We start from the raw sequence: 20,783 nt of genomic DNA, 5'->3' as shown, positions 1-20,783 counted from the left end.
TACCATTGATATGATATTTTATGTCCTGTCTGGGAGCAGCAGACATGTTCCAGCTTCCTTTCGTCATGATCCAGACCTCATCCAGCCTGGGACAGCAGCACCAGGTGAGATGTGGCGTCTGTCCCGGATTGGGCAAGACAAGGTCTCCTCATTCTATCTCGGACCCTCCCTGTGTGTTGATCCAGACACCCCGGATGGGAGGAAGGTGGAGGTACACTGGAGTGTTTCCGGCTGCAGAGGCCCTGGTCTCTGGACTGTCCAGCTTTGGTAAGTGTGTCTGAATGATGAGGCCCTCCTCCCTCCCTTTGGTTTAACTGTAATGCTATTGGTGATAAAACAATGCTCTCCCGACTCAGCCCACAGTGCTCAACTTGTTCTGGAAAAAAGAGAGAAAGGGAGAGAAGGAATGGTTAAAATGTCAGCTTACCATTTCAAAGACGGGGTGAAGATGGAGTGGGTGGGTAATGTGATAATGTGTGAGATGTGTGAGACCTGCTTGGCGTTGTCCACACACTGCATGTAGGCGGAGGCGATGCCAGAGCAGGAGAGGGTCTGTCCTGTATTCTCCTTGTAGCACTTGAGGATCTGACCCTGCAGGCCTGCACACACCGGCTTTATCTCAACACGTCTGAGAGAGGAGGGGGAGACAGAGAGACTGAAGGAGAGAAATAAACACCATACCACACATACCATATACTGCCCAGCCAAAGAGCTGAACCGAAAGATTTGAAGCCTGTAGGCTGTGCGGCCCAGAAAGATGGCACTTACGTGAAGCGGGCGTTCACATCCTCTGAGCCCTTCTTGAAGTTTTCAGCAGTGACTTTGTAGAACTGAGAACTCTGTGTAAACGAGGGGAACAGATGGGACATCAACACAGAACACTAATGTTCATATCATGTCAAGGGAATAGGTATGTATTTTGATAAAGACTGCTACATTCGCAATACCTTAACATGAGGTTAACCAAAGTGGTTTTAAAACTAGACTTAGAAGACAGAGTGGGTATTTCACTAGTCTTAACCATTTAACCAAGTTTAAATGAGGTGGTGTCATCGCTAACAGCTCAATGTAGTGTTAAATACAATAAACAATAAATGATGTGTTCATTAACAATACACTACAATGTGAAGATGAGTAGGGATGCACTGAAAGGAAAATTATTGGCCGAAGCCGAACTTAGGAAAACACTTGGCCGAATACCGAGTGCGTACCGGCAGTTTTTCATTTATTTTGCCAATTATTTTACCATTGCATAAATTAAATAAATGTAGCTTTGTATTCATGCTTGTATGCTTATTCATGTAAAATGATATACAGTATATCAAAATTATGTGTTATGTGTTTACTTTATGTTACGTGACATTTCCTAATTTCATGAAAGATGTAAAAATTGTGACAGCGGCAGGTGAAAGGGGGAACAAGTCAGCAATAAAAATGATCTGACTTATTTTGAAAACAGAAATACATTTCAACATTGTTGAAAATCACATCACACACTCGCTAGTCAAGCCAAAATACTGCAATGCATTGGATTCAGTGAGTCATCCCCACTGCTACCTAGTTAACTATAACACTACTTTACATTGTTAGCAAGCTCACAAAACAAGCTGTGTTAGTTGACTAGTGAGTGTGTCATTGATTCTCAACAACGCTTAGCTTGCACCTTTATTATGAAGTCGCGAAAAGGAAAACAGAAGTCAATGTCGGAATGTGTCTCTCCTTGTCGTTCAGAGACATGCCGACATGTTTTCTGTAAATATGAGTGATGGGGAATAATAATAAGCAGAGGATGTAGGTTTGCTTTACCTTCTCCTCAAGCTTGGCGACATGAGCCCTGAAGAGAACGTCCTGCTTCTTCAACTCTTTGTCCTTCTCCTCCAGTTTATGGGCCTGAGGAGGACATACAAGACCTTTATATCTGTGACAGAGCAAACTGACCAATGAGCAGTTGGGCTCCTGGCACAGCAATAACTTCCGCCCAACCATATTATCTGCATATATGCACACACACACACATACCACATTACATAATGAACATTATCAAAACAACTCCTTTCCAAGTCACATCAATATGTAATTAATTTCATTCACTGAGCCTTGATATCAACATCAGTTTGTTTGAATAAGAAAATTCCACCTATCATTTGCTTATCTATTTAGACACACCATGTGTCAACCTATCTGCCATTTTCAGTGATGATGCAAACTGCTATGCAGGACCTGTCATTCATTCGGTCATTATATTTTACCATTCAATTATTCAGTCTCTCCCATACATGACAGAGCACCCTAATCATCTAGAACAGAGTGAATCAAAGTGAACAGGACAGCCTCTATTGCATGCATGGAGGAGGAGCCCTCTCCTGTCTTACCTTCAGCTCCATCCACTGAAACGAGGCAGCAGAACAAGAGAGAAAGAAAGTTGAGAAATGGAAATCACATGATCTTTACAGATAGACGAGGAAATTGAGACCGCCAAGATGCATCATCCCATTTTATGGAAAAAGCAAACAAAACAATTATCTTGGGGCTCTCAAAAGACCAATGCTCAGTCCACTAGTCTGGGTGAGCCGTATGGGGCAGCCAAGGTGATTTGGGACAAGGGGTGGTGCCTCTGCCTGGGTAGAATCACTGAGCTCACCCTAACAGGAGCACCACATCTCAAGGCAACAGGAACACTCTAGCATGCACTCAATACTGGCACTGCCAATGCAACCAGACTGGGATCGAACCACACACAGCTTTTAGTGGAGCAAAGGCAAGAAACAAATAAGAACACTCATGACCCGAGATAAAAGGTTAAACTTGCAACGTAAAACAATTTCAAGGCCCAGCATAATCCTTTAGCGTGCTCAAGTTAATATAAAATCGGACAGGTAGTTCTGAGGAAGTTGGGAGCGATGTACAACTATGTTCTTAGTATTTCAGGCAAAACATGTTTATAAACACACACTGACACACACACACACACACACACACACACACACAGGGGCTTTGCATCCCCCTTTCCACTAAAGAGGCTTACGTAGAGCTGGGCCATGAGGCGTTCGTCCTCTGTGTTCATCCGTTCTCTCATGATAGCTTCTCTCATGGTCTCTATGTACGCCGACTTCTCCGCCTCCAGAGTCTTCTTGACCTCCGCCTGGATCTGGACCTGTGCTATGGCGTCTGCCCGGGCTTTGGCTTGGGCCTTCACCTCCTCCAGCCTACACACACACACACAAACACATTAAGAGCCACACCAGAGATGTTCTATATTAAGGAGATAAGCCACTCCCTTGATTTACAATTGGTTTTGCGAGAGACGGGGAAATGGCGGCAATCCCATAAGCGTCACTGACAGATGTCCTTACTGGGACCAATCACGTCTTACTGGCGCCGTTTGTCTGAGCAACACCTGTGTAAGACTGGAGTGGCAGGCTAGGAAAGCTAGGACAGGGCCAATCAAGCCATTATTAAGCCATTACAACAACTTGTTACGATCAAATGACTGTAGAAAATGTTTCTTTACACATTGGTGAAATGAAAAAACGAAAGGCTAATCTGTGTAATTTCGGTGTGAATTGAGTTTTCGTCTCATCATCGTCAACCTGTCTAAATAAAACAGTGTTTGTTCTCTATCATAAGTAAGGCCCAGAGAAGCATCGCCAGTATGGCGGCTCTGTGGCCTCTTCCTTTGAAACAGGCTTTGGCCATACATCAGACCCCCTGGCCACATAGGACCAAAACATAGGACACAATGACTGGCAGGTTGATTTACTGAAACCCTGTTAGACTGGTCTCCTCACTGTTGGCGAAGTTCCAGCTGCTTCTGGACGATCTCCTGTTCCAGGCCTTTCTGGAGCTCCTCTTTGATCATGCTCCTCAGCTGCTCCTCGTTCACTTTACCGGAAGACATTGATTTATATTTCATATAAGAGGCTACGTTTGTGGAAAAACCACAACGACAACTGTATTGATCAAATTGCCTGTGGTAAATTGCCTGTATTGAACGGCTAAAGTGTGTAAGTGATAAAGTACAGCTAAGCTTGCGTATGCTGCATTCTGATTATGTCTTCTATATCTTTATCGCATCGGTGGTGCGTGATAACAATTTATAATAGTTGCAGCAGTCACAGAACATGCACATCTGAAACAGACTGACCTGCTGTAGGTTGGGGCAACGGGGTCGCCACAGAAGCCACATCCTCAATAAGAGGGGATAGAGCAGGGGCAACCATGGGCTCTACGGGTAGAGGGAGGGGAGGGGTGGCCATGGGTTCCTCAGGAGGAGAGAAGGAAGGGGTGGCCATGGGCTCTACGGGTAGAGGGAGGGGAGGGGTGGCCATGGGTTCCTCAGGGAGAGAGAAGGGAGGGGTGGCCATGGACTCTACGGGTAGAGGGAGGGGAGGGGTGGCCATGGGTTCCTCAGGGAGAGAGAAGGGAGGGGTGGCCATGGGCTCTACGGGTAGAGGGAGGGCAGGGGAGACCATGGGTTCCTCAGGGAGAGAGAAGGAAGGCGTGGCCATGGGCTCTACGGGTAGAGGGAGGGCAGGGGTGGCCATGGGTTCCTCAGGGAGAGAGAAGGGAGGGGTGGCCATGGGCTCTACTGGGGAAGGGAGGGGAGGAGTGGCCATGGGTTCCTCAGGGAGAGAGAAGGGAGGGGTGGCCATGGGCTCTACTGGGGAAGGGAGGGGAGGAGTGGCCATGGGTTCCTCAGGGAGAGAGAAGGGAGGGGTGGCCATGGGCTCTACGGGTAGAGGGAGGGCAGGGGTGACCATGGGTTCCTCAGGGAGAGAGAAGGGAGGGGTGACCATGGGTTCCTCAGGGAGAGAGAAGGGAGGGGTGGCCATGGGCTCTACTGGGGAAGGGAGGGGAGATGGAGCCATTGGTTCAGCAATGGTTGATTCTGTCGATAGGGTCACCAGTTCCATGGAGTGACATGGTGGAGTAGGAAGCATAATAGGCTCCTCCATAATAGGTTCTGGTATATGCATGATGACTGGGGTAGGTGGGGGTGGAGCTACTGGATCAACAGCCAAAGGCTCAATCGGTGGTAGAGTAAGCAGGGTAACGGGTTCAACAGGCATATGTAGGACTATAAGTTTTGCAGGGGGAGGGACAACTACAGGTTCAACAATGGGGGTAGGGAGGACTACAGGTTCAACAACAGGGAGAGGGACGACTACAGGTTCGACAACAGGAGGAGGGATGACTACAGGTTCAATAACAGGGAGAGGGACGACTACAGGTTCGACAACAGGAGGAGGGATGACTACAGGTTCGGCAATGGGGGTAGGGAGGACTACAGGTTCAACAATAGGGGGTGGGACGACTACAGGTTCGGCAACAGGAGGAGGGATGACTACAGGCTCAATAACAGGGGTAGGGATGACTATAGACTCAATAACTGGGGGAGCGATGACTACAGACTCAACAGGGGTAGGGGTAGGTTCAACAATGGGGGTAGGGATGACTACAGGTTCAACAATGGGGGTAGGGAGGACTACAGGTTCAACAACGGGGGTAGGGAGGACTACAGGTTCAACAATGGGGGTAGGGAGGACGACAGGTTCAACAACGGGGGTAGGGAGGACTACAGGTTCAACAATGGGGGTAGGGAGGACGACAGGTTCAACAATGGGGGTAGGGATGACTATAGACTCATTAACAGGGGGAAGGATGACCACAGACTCAACAGGGGGAAGGATGACCACAGACTCAACAGGGGGAAGGATGACCACAGACTCAACAGGGGTAGGGATGACTACAGGTTCGACAACAGGAGGGAGGGCTACAGGTTCGACAAAGGGGGTAGGGATGACTATAGACTCAATAACAGGGGAAGGGATGATTACAGGTTCGACAATAGGAGGAAGGATGACTACAGGTTCAACAACAGGGGTAGGGATGACTACAGGTTCAACAATGGGGGTAGGGAGGACTATAGACTCAATAACAGGGGGAGGGATGACTACAGGTTCAACAACAGGAGGAGGGATGACTACAGGTTCAACAATGGGGGTAGAGATGACTACAGGTTCAACAACAGGGGGAGGGAGGGCTACAGACTCAATAACAGGGGGAGGGATGACTACAGGTTCAATAACAGGGGAAGGGATGACTACAGGTTCAACAATGGGGGGAGGGATGACTACAGGTTCAACAATGGGGGGAGGGATGACTACAGGTTCAACAATGGGGGGAGGGAGAGCAACAGACTCAATAACAGGGGGAGGGATGACTATAGGTTCAATAACAGGGGGAGGTAGAACTACTGGTTCAACAGAAGGAGGGGGGATGACTACTGGTTCACATGGGGGAGGTGAAGGTTTGGGGAGGGTTACAGGTACAGGGGAAGGCATAGGTTCCACAAGTGGAGATGGGAGGGAATGAAATGTTACAGGGGGAGGTGGAGAGAACTTGACTGGTTCTACGGGGGGAGGGGGGGAAGCAAGCTCTACTGACGGAGTCGTTGGTTTAGGTGGGGCAGGTGGAGGGGCTGTGATTGGGACTTGTTCCTGGAGTACCTTTGGCAGTAGGGGGGGAATAAATGGAAGAGGCTGTGTCAGAAGGGGCACTACATGTTCAACTGTGGGAGCTGGTGTGGTCATGGGGGCCACAGCTTCAGGTGAGACTGGGGGAACATGCCCTCTGGGCTTCTGATGACGGACAACCGTTGGGGCCGGAGACTCTCTCATCCGATTGATAACTTTGTCCGAAAGCTGTCAACAAAAGAAGAAAAGGGTACCCACACAATTAACCACCTTGCAACAATTGGATTGTTAATCTGGAGATGTCATTGTGTGGTAGAAGATTCTTTTCTTGACTCCACTTATCACATAACAGATTTGTTTTTTTACATCTAAATCCACCCAGACAGACTGTTATGGTGCTGACACGATCATTGAGTGGTGTGCAGCCATATGCTGAAGGAATTTTCTTTATGAAGAAGGCTAAAGCTCTTATCAAGCATGTTCAATAGCTATATTTAGCTTGTACTCTTAAAAAAGAAAAAACGTTGGTTTGAACAGGGGCAGTAGGGGGTGGTAATAGCATCATTTCTTTAACTTTAACTGTAAAATGTATGTGCATGACAATTTATCTTGCAAAGATAATGTTATCATTTATCAAATGCTATCACTTACTTACACACCTATTTTATTTGGTGATGATGGTGATATTTGCTTTGCCAATAATAGAGAAGTGAAACTTGCAGCCTTGATAAATGAAGGGAAATCATGATTACACCATGTGTTCATCGATGTAATTGATCATTCTGCGATGCATAAGCGACTTAGAATAATATTGCCATGCATTACCAAACTTTGTATCCAGTCCCTCACTCACCCTTATGCCCTTCACAAAATGAACGCTGTCGTTTTCCTCTTCGAACGAGTGAGTCGAGCTGCTGTTGCCCCCCATACCGACAGGACAGTCTCTCAAATGTTAATATCAGCTTTGTTTGTTTTCATAGAATCTATATACGGCACAACGTGGGCCTTGGACCGACACCACACACAGCCGAGTGAGGTCTCCAAACACCCCAACAGGGAAGATCTGCCCTTCCCACTTTTGGGAACACGAGTTGTCTATAATGGTCATTTCCATTGGGTGAGAAAAAGAAGCCTTCTACAACACGACTCGTGATTGGTCTTCGTTCTCACGGGATGCTGTGATGTGAAGCGTACATCGTGTCCCTGGCTTTAGAGAGACTGTTATGTTATGGGATTCTGACACACACACATGGGCATGGACGTTTTACACACTGAGGGCCTATATTTTTGCACCCTCTAAAGAGGCTGCCCACCACAAAACCCTTTGCAAAGACCGCTTTTCATTTGTAATTAATTTGTACACATTTTAATAAAAAATAACTCACTTTGTCATGATGTGGTATTTTGTGTAGATCAGTGACAAAAAGGTTCAGAGTGACAAACAGATTCAAAGGGGCTGTACAATGATCCTGCCATAGCCACTACTGCTACCTTAGCGACCCTAATCAAGTCTACTGTTATAATAACCATACAGTCCTGATGGCGTGTACAGAGAGGAAACAGCTATGGAGTCTTGCATGTATTCATGTATGATTGATTTGTGTATGATAATGTCTATTAAACACTACATTTATCCAAACTTGACCAGTGTTCCATACATCGATCGCCTTGACAGCGGAAACAAATATATAAATACAATACGTGGATATGTTTTATTCCAGTACATGATGCAATGATTGGCTCATCTTTATGACAGTTAGTTCCTGCCAAATATTTAGAACAAACATCCTGAGGAAGTCTTTTCCTAATATAATTTCACATGTTATCAACCCTCAAGTCACAGGCCCGTCATAATCAGTAGACATCTAAATAACAGTTAATCAAACAAAACACCTAAGTAAAGACAAATGAATAGGAGACGTTAGTGAGGAGGCATTTTTAAGTTATCAAGCCTTGAAAATAAAATGGAAAACAGAAGGCAACAGGTACATAACATAGATCACACCCACACCCACACCCACACCCACTAACTGAATGACATGTCTGTGATACATGTTTTACTCCGTCTTCTTTTCTTTCACGTCTTGTCCTTTCAGGGCAGTGGTGATGCTTGTCCACACCTCTGTGTAAATCAGAGTGCCCAGGAACACCACAGCCGTGCCCACCCAGTGCCAGGCTGTGAAGGGGTTATTGAAGTACAGGATGGAGATGATGAGGCTGATGAACTTCCTTAGAGTCACCACCAGTGTCACAGTGAGGGAGGTGCACTGTGTCGTCAGGACGAACACACCACGGATACATACATATCTGAGGAAGTAGGTGAAGGGCTGCAACAGGATAACATATCTTACCTGCTTCAAATACAGTCACTAGGGGGGGGGGGGGGGGCTTTTGCTCTAGTATTGTAAGGATACTGCGTGATGACGTTCATCAGCAGGTATAGCCACATCACTGGCACAGCATGTCCCATCACAGGGACCTCTACAGGAACTGAAAGAAAAAATAAATAAAAATACAGGACAACTTCAATTCAACCTCCTTACTATCCCCAGTACAGGATGTATAGTAGTCTACCTATTCAAATGGAGGTTCATGGTGGCCTTTCACTGCATGGCCTTTGTAGCCTATATATCAAATGAAATGAAATAAAGACGTAGGATGGTGTTGAACTCACTGCTCTGACTGAAGAGCACACAGTGGTTGTAGATGTCTGTAGACAGAAGAAGGAACCCAGGGAGGGGCAGGCAGTGCTGAGAAGGCAAATTGGAAACATTTGAAAAAGCATTGCTCAACTACCAAAGAAAGATCGCAATTAATGCAACACTGAAAGTGGGCAACAGGGTATGTGTAAAGGTCTAAGTGCAACAAGGGACAATTAACTCCCAAAGTTGTCTTATGAGTTGGGGGCACTCACATTGTAGAAGAGAGCCTCCTTGGAGTGCTGTTTGCCATACTGTTTATACAATGTCTCCTGGAAGATTCCCATTCTTGCAGACATGATGAGAGCAAAGGTTAACATGGCAATTCCTGAAAGAGAGAGAGTTGAGTTACTAGTACACAGGTCAGCTACGCGCCCCAAACCGCAGGTTAAGGAATGCAATCTTTCTGGAACGCACCCATAACTTAAGTAAACATTGAATCATATTTCTAAAACACACAGTCCATGGAAAAAACGTACCGAAAAGCCACCGCATGAAGGCATAGACACTGTTCTCCTCTGAGCTTTCATTGTCCATGTTCTGCAGAAGGGAAAACAGGAGTCACTAAATGCAATTACCTGTTGAATGAAATGCTGTACTGCATACAGGGCACAAAGTATGGATGGTAAATTGTTTTGGGGAAAAAAAAGATGCATGTTTTTGGACTGCTCACCACTTGTTTAGCAGACATGATGGTGCAAATGAAGATGCCCAGGGACACCATTGCAATAGAGAGATATTTACTATTTGAATACCTGCAGGGAAAAGATGCAATCTCGATCTCAGAACATCCACGGTGTGGATAAGACATCACACACACTCTGACAGTAACAACAGAGGTTTACAAAGCATGCAAATAGTACAGAAAAGCAGCAATATATTCCACTGATGTCATAGGCTAGTTTACTTGTATTAACTTAGCCAAGCAATAATTGTAGCAACATTTAGGCTAGTCACCGTGTTAACAGAGCAAAGGTTTGTTAAGGGTTAAAAAGACTGCCAAATTAAGAAAGATGCAGGGATACCTTTTTTTCAGAATTATAATACCTAGGACCATGTTAGCTATTAAGGATCCCTGTAAAGATAAGCACACAGTGCATTAGTCAATCAAGAGGGACAATGTTGGTAAAGGGTGGGGTGAATGTATATGACAAACAAAGGCAACAATATAATAATGGCACTCACAGATCTGAAGATCATGTGCAGGGGCATAGCAATGTTGAAGTTGAGGGCATAGTTGTTGATCACGCTGACAGTGAAGAACATGGTCACCATGATCACATAGTTGCTAGAAAAGAAAAGACATTGAATGAGCATGTTTAATAAAAACTCAAACTTCTCATGCTCCCATCTCCAAAAGCCTGCTCATTGATTTCATGAATAATGAATAATGAATCATGTTTTTTTTGTGGTTTTTTTCCTAGCACCAGGGGAGCCCCCCCCCTCCCAAATGTCGTTGTATGGTACCTGTACTATATCAATGACAATAAAGACCATTCATTCATTCATTCATTCATTCATTAATAAAGCAAATTCTCCTACCTCATAGGGATGACTGGTCTCTTTCTGCCAAAGTTGGTCTGGAAGATGAAGCCCTCCAGAGCAATGAAGGCAAACTGAGCGAAGGTCACAATGTTCCCGCATCCTGGATACTCTCTGAAGGAGCAGATGTCATTATGTCATAAACCATTGTTACAAAAATGTCAAAATATAAATTAGTCTTACTCTTATCCCAAACATTGGTTACTGCAGCTCTCTCTGTTATTACTCCGATTATGGTCCACGCATTACAGAAATCATAGCAACATAATAATCAGTTGATCAAGGAAGGTGAAACATGCAAAAAAAAAAAACATTCAATTGTATGTAACCATGTTGTTAGTTGACCAATATTTGAGAGGTTGACAGTCTGCACTGACCTTACAAGCAGTTCCAGAAACACAACATTGCTGCAACACCCAAGAAAAACAACAAGTATTGCAAAAATGGTATTCATGTTTGCAATCTATCGGCAAAAAAAGATTGGCATGCAATTTTACTTATTTAAACCTATTTCTAACGAGGTCATTCTAATCCTCATCGCTCTTCAGCTCTCATAATAAACAAAAAATCTGTCGCAACTTCAGACTCCTGTCTTGAACAGAACGCGTCTCCCGGCTCCACTCTTCCGGGTTACGTACACATGGGGGTTGTAGTTCATACTTCATGGGGGTTGTAGTTCATGGGGGGTTGTAGTTCATGGGGGTTGTAGTTCATACTTCACAAGGAACCACATTTCCATATGCTCAGATAAATTCAAATATTTTATGACAACTTCAGTGAATTCTAGAAAAAAGACAAGCGGGTGTTAATTAAATAAAATAATAAATATATTAGAAATTAGACAATAAAACACACAGAAAAAGAATGTGCAAAGATATCCTCTCTCGCAGAAACGATTCACCTAAACAAGTCCTTTGCGTAACGTGCGTGCGTGGTTCCGGAAGACGTGGCGCCAGCTTTCCCCCACTGTGGGTGTGTTCGAAATGGCATACTAGTATACTACTCATACTAGATATGACGTAGTTTTGAGAATGCGAGAGCGTTCACACTGTACAGTATGCATACTGCAGTGTAAATGGTCGGCTCGTTTTCACATACTTATTATGAATTTAGTAGGCAGTATGCAGTATATACTAATTGAGTATGCTAGTATGCCATTTCGAACACAGCCTGTGTTGCCAGTTTGCTTTCAACAAGCAAGTCCAGTTCATTGCCACTGATTGCTACTCACCGCTCTTCTGTTGTGTGTTTTGAATGATTATTGATTAGCCAATTCCTGCACTACAGCCAAAATGATCTCTCTAACGGATTCACAGAGTAAGACTTATTTTATTCATAAATGCAATGTTGTTTTCCCATGGCATTTTAGCTCTTGACTGACTCCAGGTCAGCTTAGCTTAGCGAACATGCCTGAATGAATGAGACCCTCATAGGCCTGCAGCGACACCCTCATCTGAATGCAGTGTCCAGGGGTTTGTATTGTCGTGACGTTAGACTTAGAGTTTTTTTTTACATAATCTGATCCATTAGGTGTTTATTAATGCCTGTGTGGTGTTATTTTTAAAATGTTGACATTTTTGAGTTAGTAATTCATAAAATACAAAGGTTCCATCTCACAGAACATAATGGAATGTAAAAACTTTGACGCTCAATATCTCTGAACTGCCCTAAACGGAGATAGAACCTTATCATTCTAAACGGAGATAGAACCTTATCATTCTAAACGGAGATAGAACCTTATCATTCTAAACGGAGATAGAACCTTATCATTCTAAACGGAGATAGAACCTTATCATTCTAAACGGAGATAGAACCTTATCATTCTAAGCTCACGATGTGACAAGGAGTGCAGTCATTGTATACTCATGAATTACGTTGATCATCATGAATGAATGATTCAGAAAGTGTGTGTAACCAATGACCAATACGTGTAACTACATGGTATCTATGTACAGTAAGGTAGCTGACACATCATAGTTACTGAGCATAGACATGCCAACCAGAGCCTGTTGAAGAGGTGATCTGTCTGTGATCGATGCATTTCCTTCTCGTTTGACTACAGAGATCGGGATGGGATTGACCGGCTTCGGCGTGTTTTTCCTTTTCTTTGGCATGATCCTGTTCTTTGACAAAGCTCTTCTTGCCATTGGAAATGTGAGTTGAATGAATGAATGAATGAATGAATGAATGAATGAATGAATGAATGAATGAATGAATGAATGAATGGTCTTTATTGTCATTGATATAACAGGTACCATACAACGACATTTGGGAGGGGGGGCTCCCCTGGTGCTAGGAAAAAAATACTAAAAACAAGAAGGGAAAAGAGCTGGTTTACATAAATAAAGGCTATATACTATCCACTATACTATACTACTATACTATACAAATAAAATATATATATATTATAATTTCCATGATAAAGCCTCAGGACCCCTGTTTTCAAAACAGAAATAACTGATTTAGGCAGCTTTAGCTACATACACTTGTGGTGGGCTTTGATGATGATCTGTTGTGTTGTATGGCAACACCTCCTACTAGTGCAGGGGTAGGCAACCTTTTTGATATGAAGTGCCATTTTTAAATGTTCTTGTTAATCAGTGTGCCAACCACAATGTCAACATTAATGATGACTCCACATCAAACCAAACCAAAACAGACCAACAGATCTGGGGGGTATTCCATCAACATTGCTAACGGAAATGTTGTGAGATTTGTCTAAAAATCCAGGCTTACTTATCCGTTATCTGGTGGTCGTACTTGGTCACTTTAAGTTGCACACAAGCTCCGGAGTGGTGTCTGATCAGACCACTAGTATGTCGGGACTTATTGTTGTGTCCTATAAGCACATACCTAAATTAAATTGACATAGGTCACTTAGGTATTTTGCTGTTTCACCCAACTCTTCAAATGTCTTTCCTCTTTGCAGATACTGTTTGTTGCAGGCCTATCCTTTGTCATTGGCTTGGAGCGCACCTTCAAATTCTTCTTCCAGAGACATAAAGTGAAAGCCACTAGCTTCTTCCTGGGTGGGGTGTTGGTGGTTCTGATTGGCTGGCCCATTATTGGAGTGGTTCTGGAGATTTATGGCTTCTTCCTGTTATTCAGGTCAGTGGACACACACACACACACACACGCAGCGTCAATAATCCTTTGATGTGGGATCAAAGAATGACGTCAAACCTCTCATCTCTTTTTGTGGTCCCCCTCTCTCCTACTCAGGGGCTTTTTCCCAGTGGCCGTGGGCTTCATCCGGAGGGTCCCTGTCATTGGCTCTCTGTTGAACCTCCCAGGGATCAGTGGAGTAAGTATGGCCAGGCAGGAGGGGACACAGTAGGTGCCTCTAAGATGTCCAAATCTAGTTGCGAATGCAACCCGAGGCTTCCCCTAGAGGTTGGCCACCGCAGTCTTATGGCTGATTTATCACTGTTTGTTTGTGTTGTTCTTTCTTGCGGAAAGTTGCTGTATTCCAAGTGCCGGCTAATTCAAGTGCACACATTCCCCTCAAGTCACATACAGAGGGGAAAGTGTGCGCCTGCATTAGCTGGCACCCAGAATACACCACAGGAAACAACGGATCAAACATTTGTTCTTCTCCGAAAATCAATTGTCCACAAGAAACGGATATCTTGAAAAAGGTTTTGATTTAGCAATAGGTGGTGTGTTTTCATTTGTGTTTCTGTGCAACCTATTGGGGAAGGCTTTGGTTGCTGTTGCAACTAGTTCAGATCCTGGTGTCATGGAGTCTGGAGTGTTGTGTTGAAATTCAGGAAAATAAGTTTATGGGCGTGTTTTTGATGGTAGACGATGTTAACTAATCAACCAAAGCAGTGTGGAAACCAACAGGCCTTGCGGCATTTCCATTAGTTGATCGTAGACTTACAAAACTCTGTTTTCTCTGCTCGTCCATTACATTTCTCAGCCACTGTTTTCAATGCTTTTCTTTACCCATGCCAACCACTTGCTTCTCTCTGAGGCAACATCACTGGTCTTCTCTCGTCTTTTTGTCATTGGTGTTTTGTACAGCCAATCACAACTGTTTTCTTCCCACTAGTGTCCACAGAGCCCTTTTGTCTTGCTCCCTTTGTGCCTGTGTATCGCTCCACGCAACCTTCCGTGTTGTGTACTATACAGTACTGTAGTGTACAGTATAACAGTACAGTACTCTTGGGCTTCCCCAGTCTGTAGTAGCTGTTTTCCCCATTGTACACTAGCACAGCTCTTTTACTCTTGCAGACGTTGCTATTATATCGAAGCACTCCTCAGTTTACCATTAACTGCTGATTGTTTTCAGCGATAATATATTCGTTAAGTTCATGCATCTTTAGAACAGGCGTTTCAGTTAACAGTGTTTGAGGTGTATAGGCGTGTTTGTTTTAGGACATGTCGAGATTGTAGCTTACTGATAATCATGTTTTTCTTTCTTTCACTCTATCTTTTTTCAGTTGGTGGACAAAGTCGGTGAGAGCAACAATATGGTATAACAATGACGACTGGCCAATTTTAGTTTTGAGAAGAAATCGCTTTACTGTATTTATAATAGCTTCTATCTGAGACATTATCCCCCATTGGTCAACACTACCCAATGTTAAGGTCAAAGCTGTGAATCAAAACCTTCCTTTTCAAAGGAAAACAGTTTTTCTTTGCCGTATGACTGACAACATTAAGTTTCCTTTGACTAGAGGAAATGCCCTCATATATCCGGTTGCCATTGGACATTGTTACAAAGTGGGGCCAAATTGGGCCCTTTTTTTTGTTGCATCATTGCCACTCCTGACCGACTGATGGAGATCAGTGGACCAACCACTGGATCGTGGACCAACCACTGGATTGGACATCTCAATGGAGTCTGGAGTCTGTTACAGCAGCCTTTCCTCAAGATTGTTGCACCTGTGCAGTTACTGAGGAGGTTTTTTGATTTCCTTGATGAAGTGTTTCTGGAATTTTGTACAGCTGTTTAGAGCACAGCTTATACCTGCCAATGGTAAAATCATATAAGTAGAATATAATTCTATTTATATGAGAAACTAGTCTGTTGTCGACTAACAGCCCTGTGCGCACAATGGGTCACACGCATCTGCAATGAGAAACTGCTTTATCGGTCACTTTCTATTTAAGTATATTGAGAGGATTGTCAAAGAGATGTTTTACTCTATGTAACTTTTGTAAATACATACTTTAAATAAAGTGTGTTTTTTAAATTTGGTTTGTCAGACAAGTTAGTTTTCTATTTATTCGCTATATACAGAAGGTTGAAAGATAAATACCACCTGTCCCAAAACATAAATCTAATGCATGATGTAATTCCACGCAACCTATTGGAACAACACGTAGGCCTATTGTATTTATAGAAAAGAACATTGGACATTGTTTGATCAGTGTCCCACTATCGTCATTATAGTGACTGAAACTGACACATTGCAAGGTCAGAATAACAGCTATTGGAGCAATTATCTTGTGTCCACTACCAGTCTCGGAGAAACACAAAAATAACGAACCAATACACACTTCTTCCTTTTTCCCTTCTCGCTTTTACATGAGAGGAAGTTAACGATATTGTGACTGTGGGTTATTTATAAGAATGTCTAGTAAGATACAATCATAATACACCTAAGTGCTGAGACACTTGAGATTATATTTTTCTAATAAAATTGTGTTATCTTTATGAATGACGCATATGTGTGTTTCAATCTATTTCCAGAGGGACATGGTTTAATATCAAAGCACAGACATGATGGCCTTTGATGGCCTTTGCTCTGCAAGAGATTCAACGGCATAAGTCAAGTCACAGACATGATGGGCACACTATACATTTAGGTGTTCACGTTTCCAAAATATAGTAGGCTAATAAACAATCAAGATTGAATTGCCTAATGTCAGTGATTGTTATACGAGTCATGTTTAAAAGTAAATCCACAGATTCACAAGTAAAAGTGTTGCGTAATAAACATTGGAAATAATCAACTTGGAAACTAACTAAGAAACAAGATTAGTACATTCGAGCACCAACAATCTTACTTTATTACACATCAAACAACATCATTGACAGATCAAAAATGACTCTGAAGCATAACTTTCAAGGTGATGATCTCACACCTTAAGCGGCCCCTTTTCTGATAAGCAGCCACGTGTAAAACCCTGACACCTAATGCTCATGGGACCAACCCTCCAGATGCCTGGGAATCTAAGGAGGACGGGGGTACACGTGTGTTAAGATAGGAGCAGTGTGTATTTTTAGACTTGAGTAATAGATGATGAAGGAGAGTATGGTAGGTATAGTGCCCCCTGCTGCTCAGTTACAGGTCCTTCAGGTCCTTTTGGATGCCCCACAGTGTGTCGGCGCTCTGCTTCAGTTGGGCGACCTCCTCGTGTGTCAGGGTCATGTTGACCACGCTGGCCACGCCCCCGCTGTTCAGCACGCACGGAAGGCTCAGATACACCTCATCACTGATCCCGTACATGCCCTGTCAATCAACAACATCATCTCCATTAGACCAGTTTGTATGTATTGATTGATTGATTGATTATACTTTAATGTCCCCGAGGGGAAACTTGTCTTGGGCATGGTACTTTCATGCTTCAAGTGCAACAGAGACGATACATACAACATACAGCAGGCAAAGTAAACAACAGGACAGCAGCAAACATTGAGTGACATTGGCAGCATGTGTGTGTTTGTTTGTAACTCAAAGGGTATCTGTGTGTACTGTGACTTTGTTCCTCTCACCTTCACCATGGTGGAGACGGGATGGATCCGGTTCAGGTTCTTGATGAGGCTCTCTGTTAGGTCAGCTACACTCAGTCCAATAGCCCAATTAGTGTAGCCCTTCAGCTTGATCACCTCATAGGCACTGACACACACACACACACGCACACACGCACACACACACACACACGCGCACACACACACACACACACACACATTGTATTGCATTTGTGTATGAAATGTGCTATACATACAATATAAAGTGTCATTGATTGATTGATTAAGCAATATCACACGAGAGGCCTTGCTGATATTCAGTATAATAGCACGACTTTGTGAGATATTGCTTTTATACAAAAGTTCTACAAGCACCATTTATTAGTTAACAGTAATACGCGACAAAAGATTATGATTTGTTTGTTTATTTAATCATTTATTTGGCTCTGCCAACATGAATAGTTCCGCAACTGACCTTGTTCTTGAACTTTAACTGGACTGTTGCCAAGCAACCTGAACACTTTCCTTCCCTACCTCCTCTTCTGACGACCATTCATCATTTATATATCCATCTTTGCGGTGCAAAGTTTGTTACAATCTGAGACTGTTAATGTAGCCTAGCCTAATTAATGGTAATTTAATAGAACACGTATGGCGGAGTGATGCATATAGTTAAAAGTCCCAGTGCTGTTATACTCTATATCAGCACTCATGGAATGCCTCCTGTCCAATCAAATGACTTGGTCCGAACTAACTGTTGTATAATTGATAATAGGTAACAGCGTTTGTGTGCTTGTTAGTTATGCATGTTACCTGTCGACAACCATCTTGTGAGTCTCCTTCCAGTTCTCTGTGTCTTGGTCAGTGCCGATGGCAGGGTTTAACGTCTGCAGGTTCACTCCTGCTACGTTAGCTCCGCTCCACACAGGGACTGGTAAACACAATGAATCACTATTGACTTCTTCCCCCCCGGCAGATTAACAGCTTACTCAGACTGTCACCTTTACCCCCCTTTATGGCTAAATGCCATGTATACACCAGTGAAGGAAGAAATTGTGCAAGAAATTGGAATAGATCTGACTCACTCTGACTCACTCTGACTCACACGCTCTCACACTCACTCACTCACTCACTCACTCACTCACTCACTCACTCACTCACTCACTCACTCACTCTTTCTCCCATGCGCGCACACAGACACACACACACACACACACACACACACACAGTACTTTTATACTCACCACTGGAGTCTCCGTGCTCTCCCAGGATCCAGCCGTTGAAGCTGGAGGAGTGGATGCCCAGGCGCTCCGCCATCAGGTAGCGGAAGCGGGCAGAGTCCAGGTTGGTGCCGCTGCCAATCACCCGGTGCTTGGGCAGGCCGCTCAACTTCCAGGTCACATAGGTCAGCACGTCAACTACAGCCATGGAAATACTTCTGTGGTTACACCTCTTTAAAAAAAAGCTATTGAACTAACATGCGTACAGTATGTTTTCAGGCATCTCGATGAACTTTGATATAATATTAGTATTGTGAACTTTCTGTTGTCATACTTTACTGTCAACCCACATAAAACTATTTAGTATTTATGTGTGGGTGTGTGTGTGGATAGCTGAACTTGTGAGAGCGTTAATATGAATTAGGTTCGAGTAGGTATGTGAGTGTACCTGGGTTGGACACCACGATGAGGGTGCAGTTAGGGCTGTATCTAATGATCTGGGGGATGATGTGTTTGAAGATGTTGACGTTCCTCTGCACCAGATTCAGCCTGCTCTCTCCCTCCTGCTGACGGACACCCGCCGTCACCACCACGATGCGTGAGTTGGCCGTCACAGAGTAGTCTGACCGTGGGAAACAGAGGAGTCAGTCAGAGAGGTACTGAAAAAACCTGGGTCATTGATAGGCTGTCTTGGTGCCTCAGGGTTACATACTCACCCTTATCTGCAACTATCTTGGCTGTTTTGAGAAAGAGGCTGCCGTGCTGCAGGTCCATCATCTCTCCTTTCAGCTTGTCCTCCATCACATCTACCAAGGCCAGCTCATCTGCCAGCTCCTGCAGAGAAAAGGGGAGAGAAGAGGGGGAGATCAAATGAAGGCAGTTTTTTAACAACTACATGTACATAGTAAACAGTACTTGTACCTAAACAGTTTTTCCTCAATAATGTTATGCACACACTTATTGATTACATATTGTAGTGACCCCCCCAAGGAATACCGGGTATATTGACACCATAACCACGCACAGCTGCCCCACATTCCCCAATCAGGCGGATGGCCCAGGGAAGCGAACTGCAGGCTCATTAGCCTGACGTGCCACACCTGTGCACCCTCGTAGGAAACACAGATAAGCAGGAGTGGGGTTGATAAAAGGGGGGAGAGCAACGAATAGATGACACGTACAGACTGGGTGAGAGCCAGCCTCCGGCAGAACAATTCTGTGGCCAAGTGTGTTAATGTGTTGTGTCTGTCGCCAGACCAATCCTGGACATAGCCCGTGAAGAGATGGGGAGCCCAGCAGCAATAGAGGGGAACCTGTAGCCCCTCCGTCCCGCGCCCACAGAGCCACCCCTGTCGACCCTCCTACCCCCTGGCCTACTGCGTGCCGAGGCCTTTACCTGGATTATATTCAGTGGAACCATTACTGAAAAGACTAAAGAGCCTACGTTCTTTAACTCTCTTGTTGAGAGGTTCTTTTGATTAAATACGCCCGGTGTGGCTGAACTGCTCCCTGTCTGTTCCTACCTTGGTTGTGCTTTATTATACCCGGTCCGACGTAGTGGTCACTACAATATCACCTGCATGTTTTCTTTTATGAAACGATGCTTTCAAAGTTTACATTAAGAACATCTCTTGGAGATACCTAAGAGAGTACTAATCCGGTGTCAGTGTAGTAGACCTAGATCCTAGGTATTACTACAGTAGATCGGGATGTGAGAATATGACAGGTAAACAACAGGTCATCTTACCCTGAGCAGGATGCTGACGGCACAGGCCATTCCCACCTGGCCCACCCCCACCACCGTAACCTTGTTCCTAGGGGGCTCAGGAGGGCCGCTGAACAGGGGGGTGAGGAGCCTCTGCAGAATTGATGCCATTTTGAATGCTGAAAGAGAGAGAGAGGGGGGGTGGAAGGGAGAGGTGGAGAGCAAGCATACCTGGTCAGACATGTAAAATGTCTGTCTTGACACATGTCGACTGAGACATGATAATCAATCCACAAACAGGACAAAACACATTGCTTTATCCAGCAAAGATGAATGGTCCCTGGCTAATGCAACATGACCATCGCCACATAAACACTGAACACAAGAAACAGCTTAAGTGCGACTACAACACTCCAGAGGGATTACAGATTACGGCTG

The 20,783-nt window shown here is 44.2% G+C and overlaps 3 protein-coding genes across 4 annotated transcripts; 1 reads left to right on the top strand and 2 right to left on the bottom strand.

Moving 5' to 3' along the window:
- Positions 1–8,527: 8,527 nt before the first annotated feature.
- On the bottom strand, positions 8,528–11,300 carry slc35b4 (solute carrier family 35 member B4). Its single transcript, XM_080544993.1, has 10 exons — positions 11,095–11,300; positions 10,718–10,831; positions 10,361–10,463; positions 10,201–10,250; positions 9,849–9,930; positions 9,655–9,715; positions 9,391–9,503; positions 9,151–9,226; positions 8,891–8,966; positions 8,528–8,783 (listed from the first exon to the last, which is right to left on the bottom strand). Exons 1-10 carry the CDS (start codon positions 11,169–11,171, stop codon positions 8,534–8,536), a joined length of 1,002 nt encoding a protein of 333 aa, XP_080401119.1. The 5' UTR covers positions 11,172–11,300; the 3' UTR covers positions 8,528–8,533.
- A 633-nt stretch (positions 11,301–11,933) lies between these two features.
- On the top strand, positions 11,934–16,333 carry golt1bb (golgi transport 1Bb). The gene is made up of 5 exons (XM_080545383.1): positions 11,934–12,034; positions 12,780–12,871; positions 13,647–13,825; positions 13,940–14,021; positions 15,163–16,333. The coding sequence occupies exons 1-5, from the start codon at positions 12,010–12,012 to the stop codon at positions 15,199–15,201; spliced, it is 417 nt and encodes a 138-aa protein (XP_080401509.1). The 5' UTR covers positions 11,934–12,009; the 3' UTR covers positions 15,202–16,333.
- Positions 16,334–17,013: 680 nt separating this feature from the next.
- Positions 17,014–20,516, bottom strand: ldhbb (lactate dehydrogenase Bb; the record flags this gene model as incomplete). Of its 2 annotated transcripts, XM_080544892.1 has the most annotated exons (7): positions 17,014–17,181; positions 17,445–17,568; positions 18,234–18,351; positions 18,665–18,838; positions 19,089–19,262; positions 19,357–19,474; positions 20,388–20,516. In XM_080544892.1, 7 exons carry the CDS (start codon positions 20,514–20,516, stop codon positions 17,014–17,016), a joined length of 1,005 nt encoding a protein of 334 aa, XP_080401018.1. The 2 variants fall into 2 exon arrangements, with proteins under 2 accessions (XP_080401018.1, XP_080401019.1); XM_080544893.1 differs by lacking the exon at positions 19,089–19,262 and having other exon boundaries at positions 20,388–20,447.
- Positions 20,517–20,783: the final 267 nt, after the last annotated feature.

This window comes from Nansenia antarctica (assembly GCF_963989245.1).
Source record: "Nansenia antarctica genome assembly, chromosome: 14".
In the NCBI taxonomy this organism is placed as follows: Eukaryota; Metazoa; Chordata; class Actinopteri; order Argentiniformes; family Microstomatidae; genus Nansenia; species Nansenia antarctica.
This window is presented reverse-complemented; position numbering and strand designations above follow the sequence as displayed.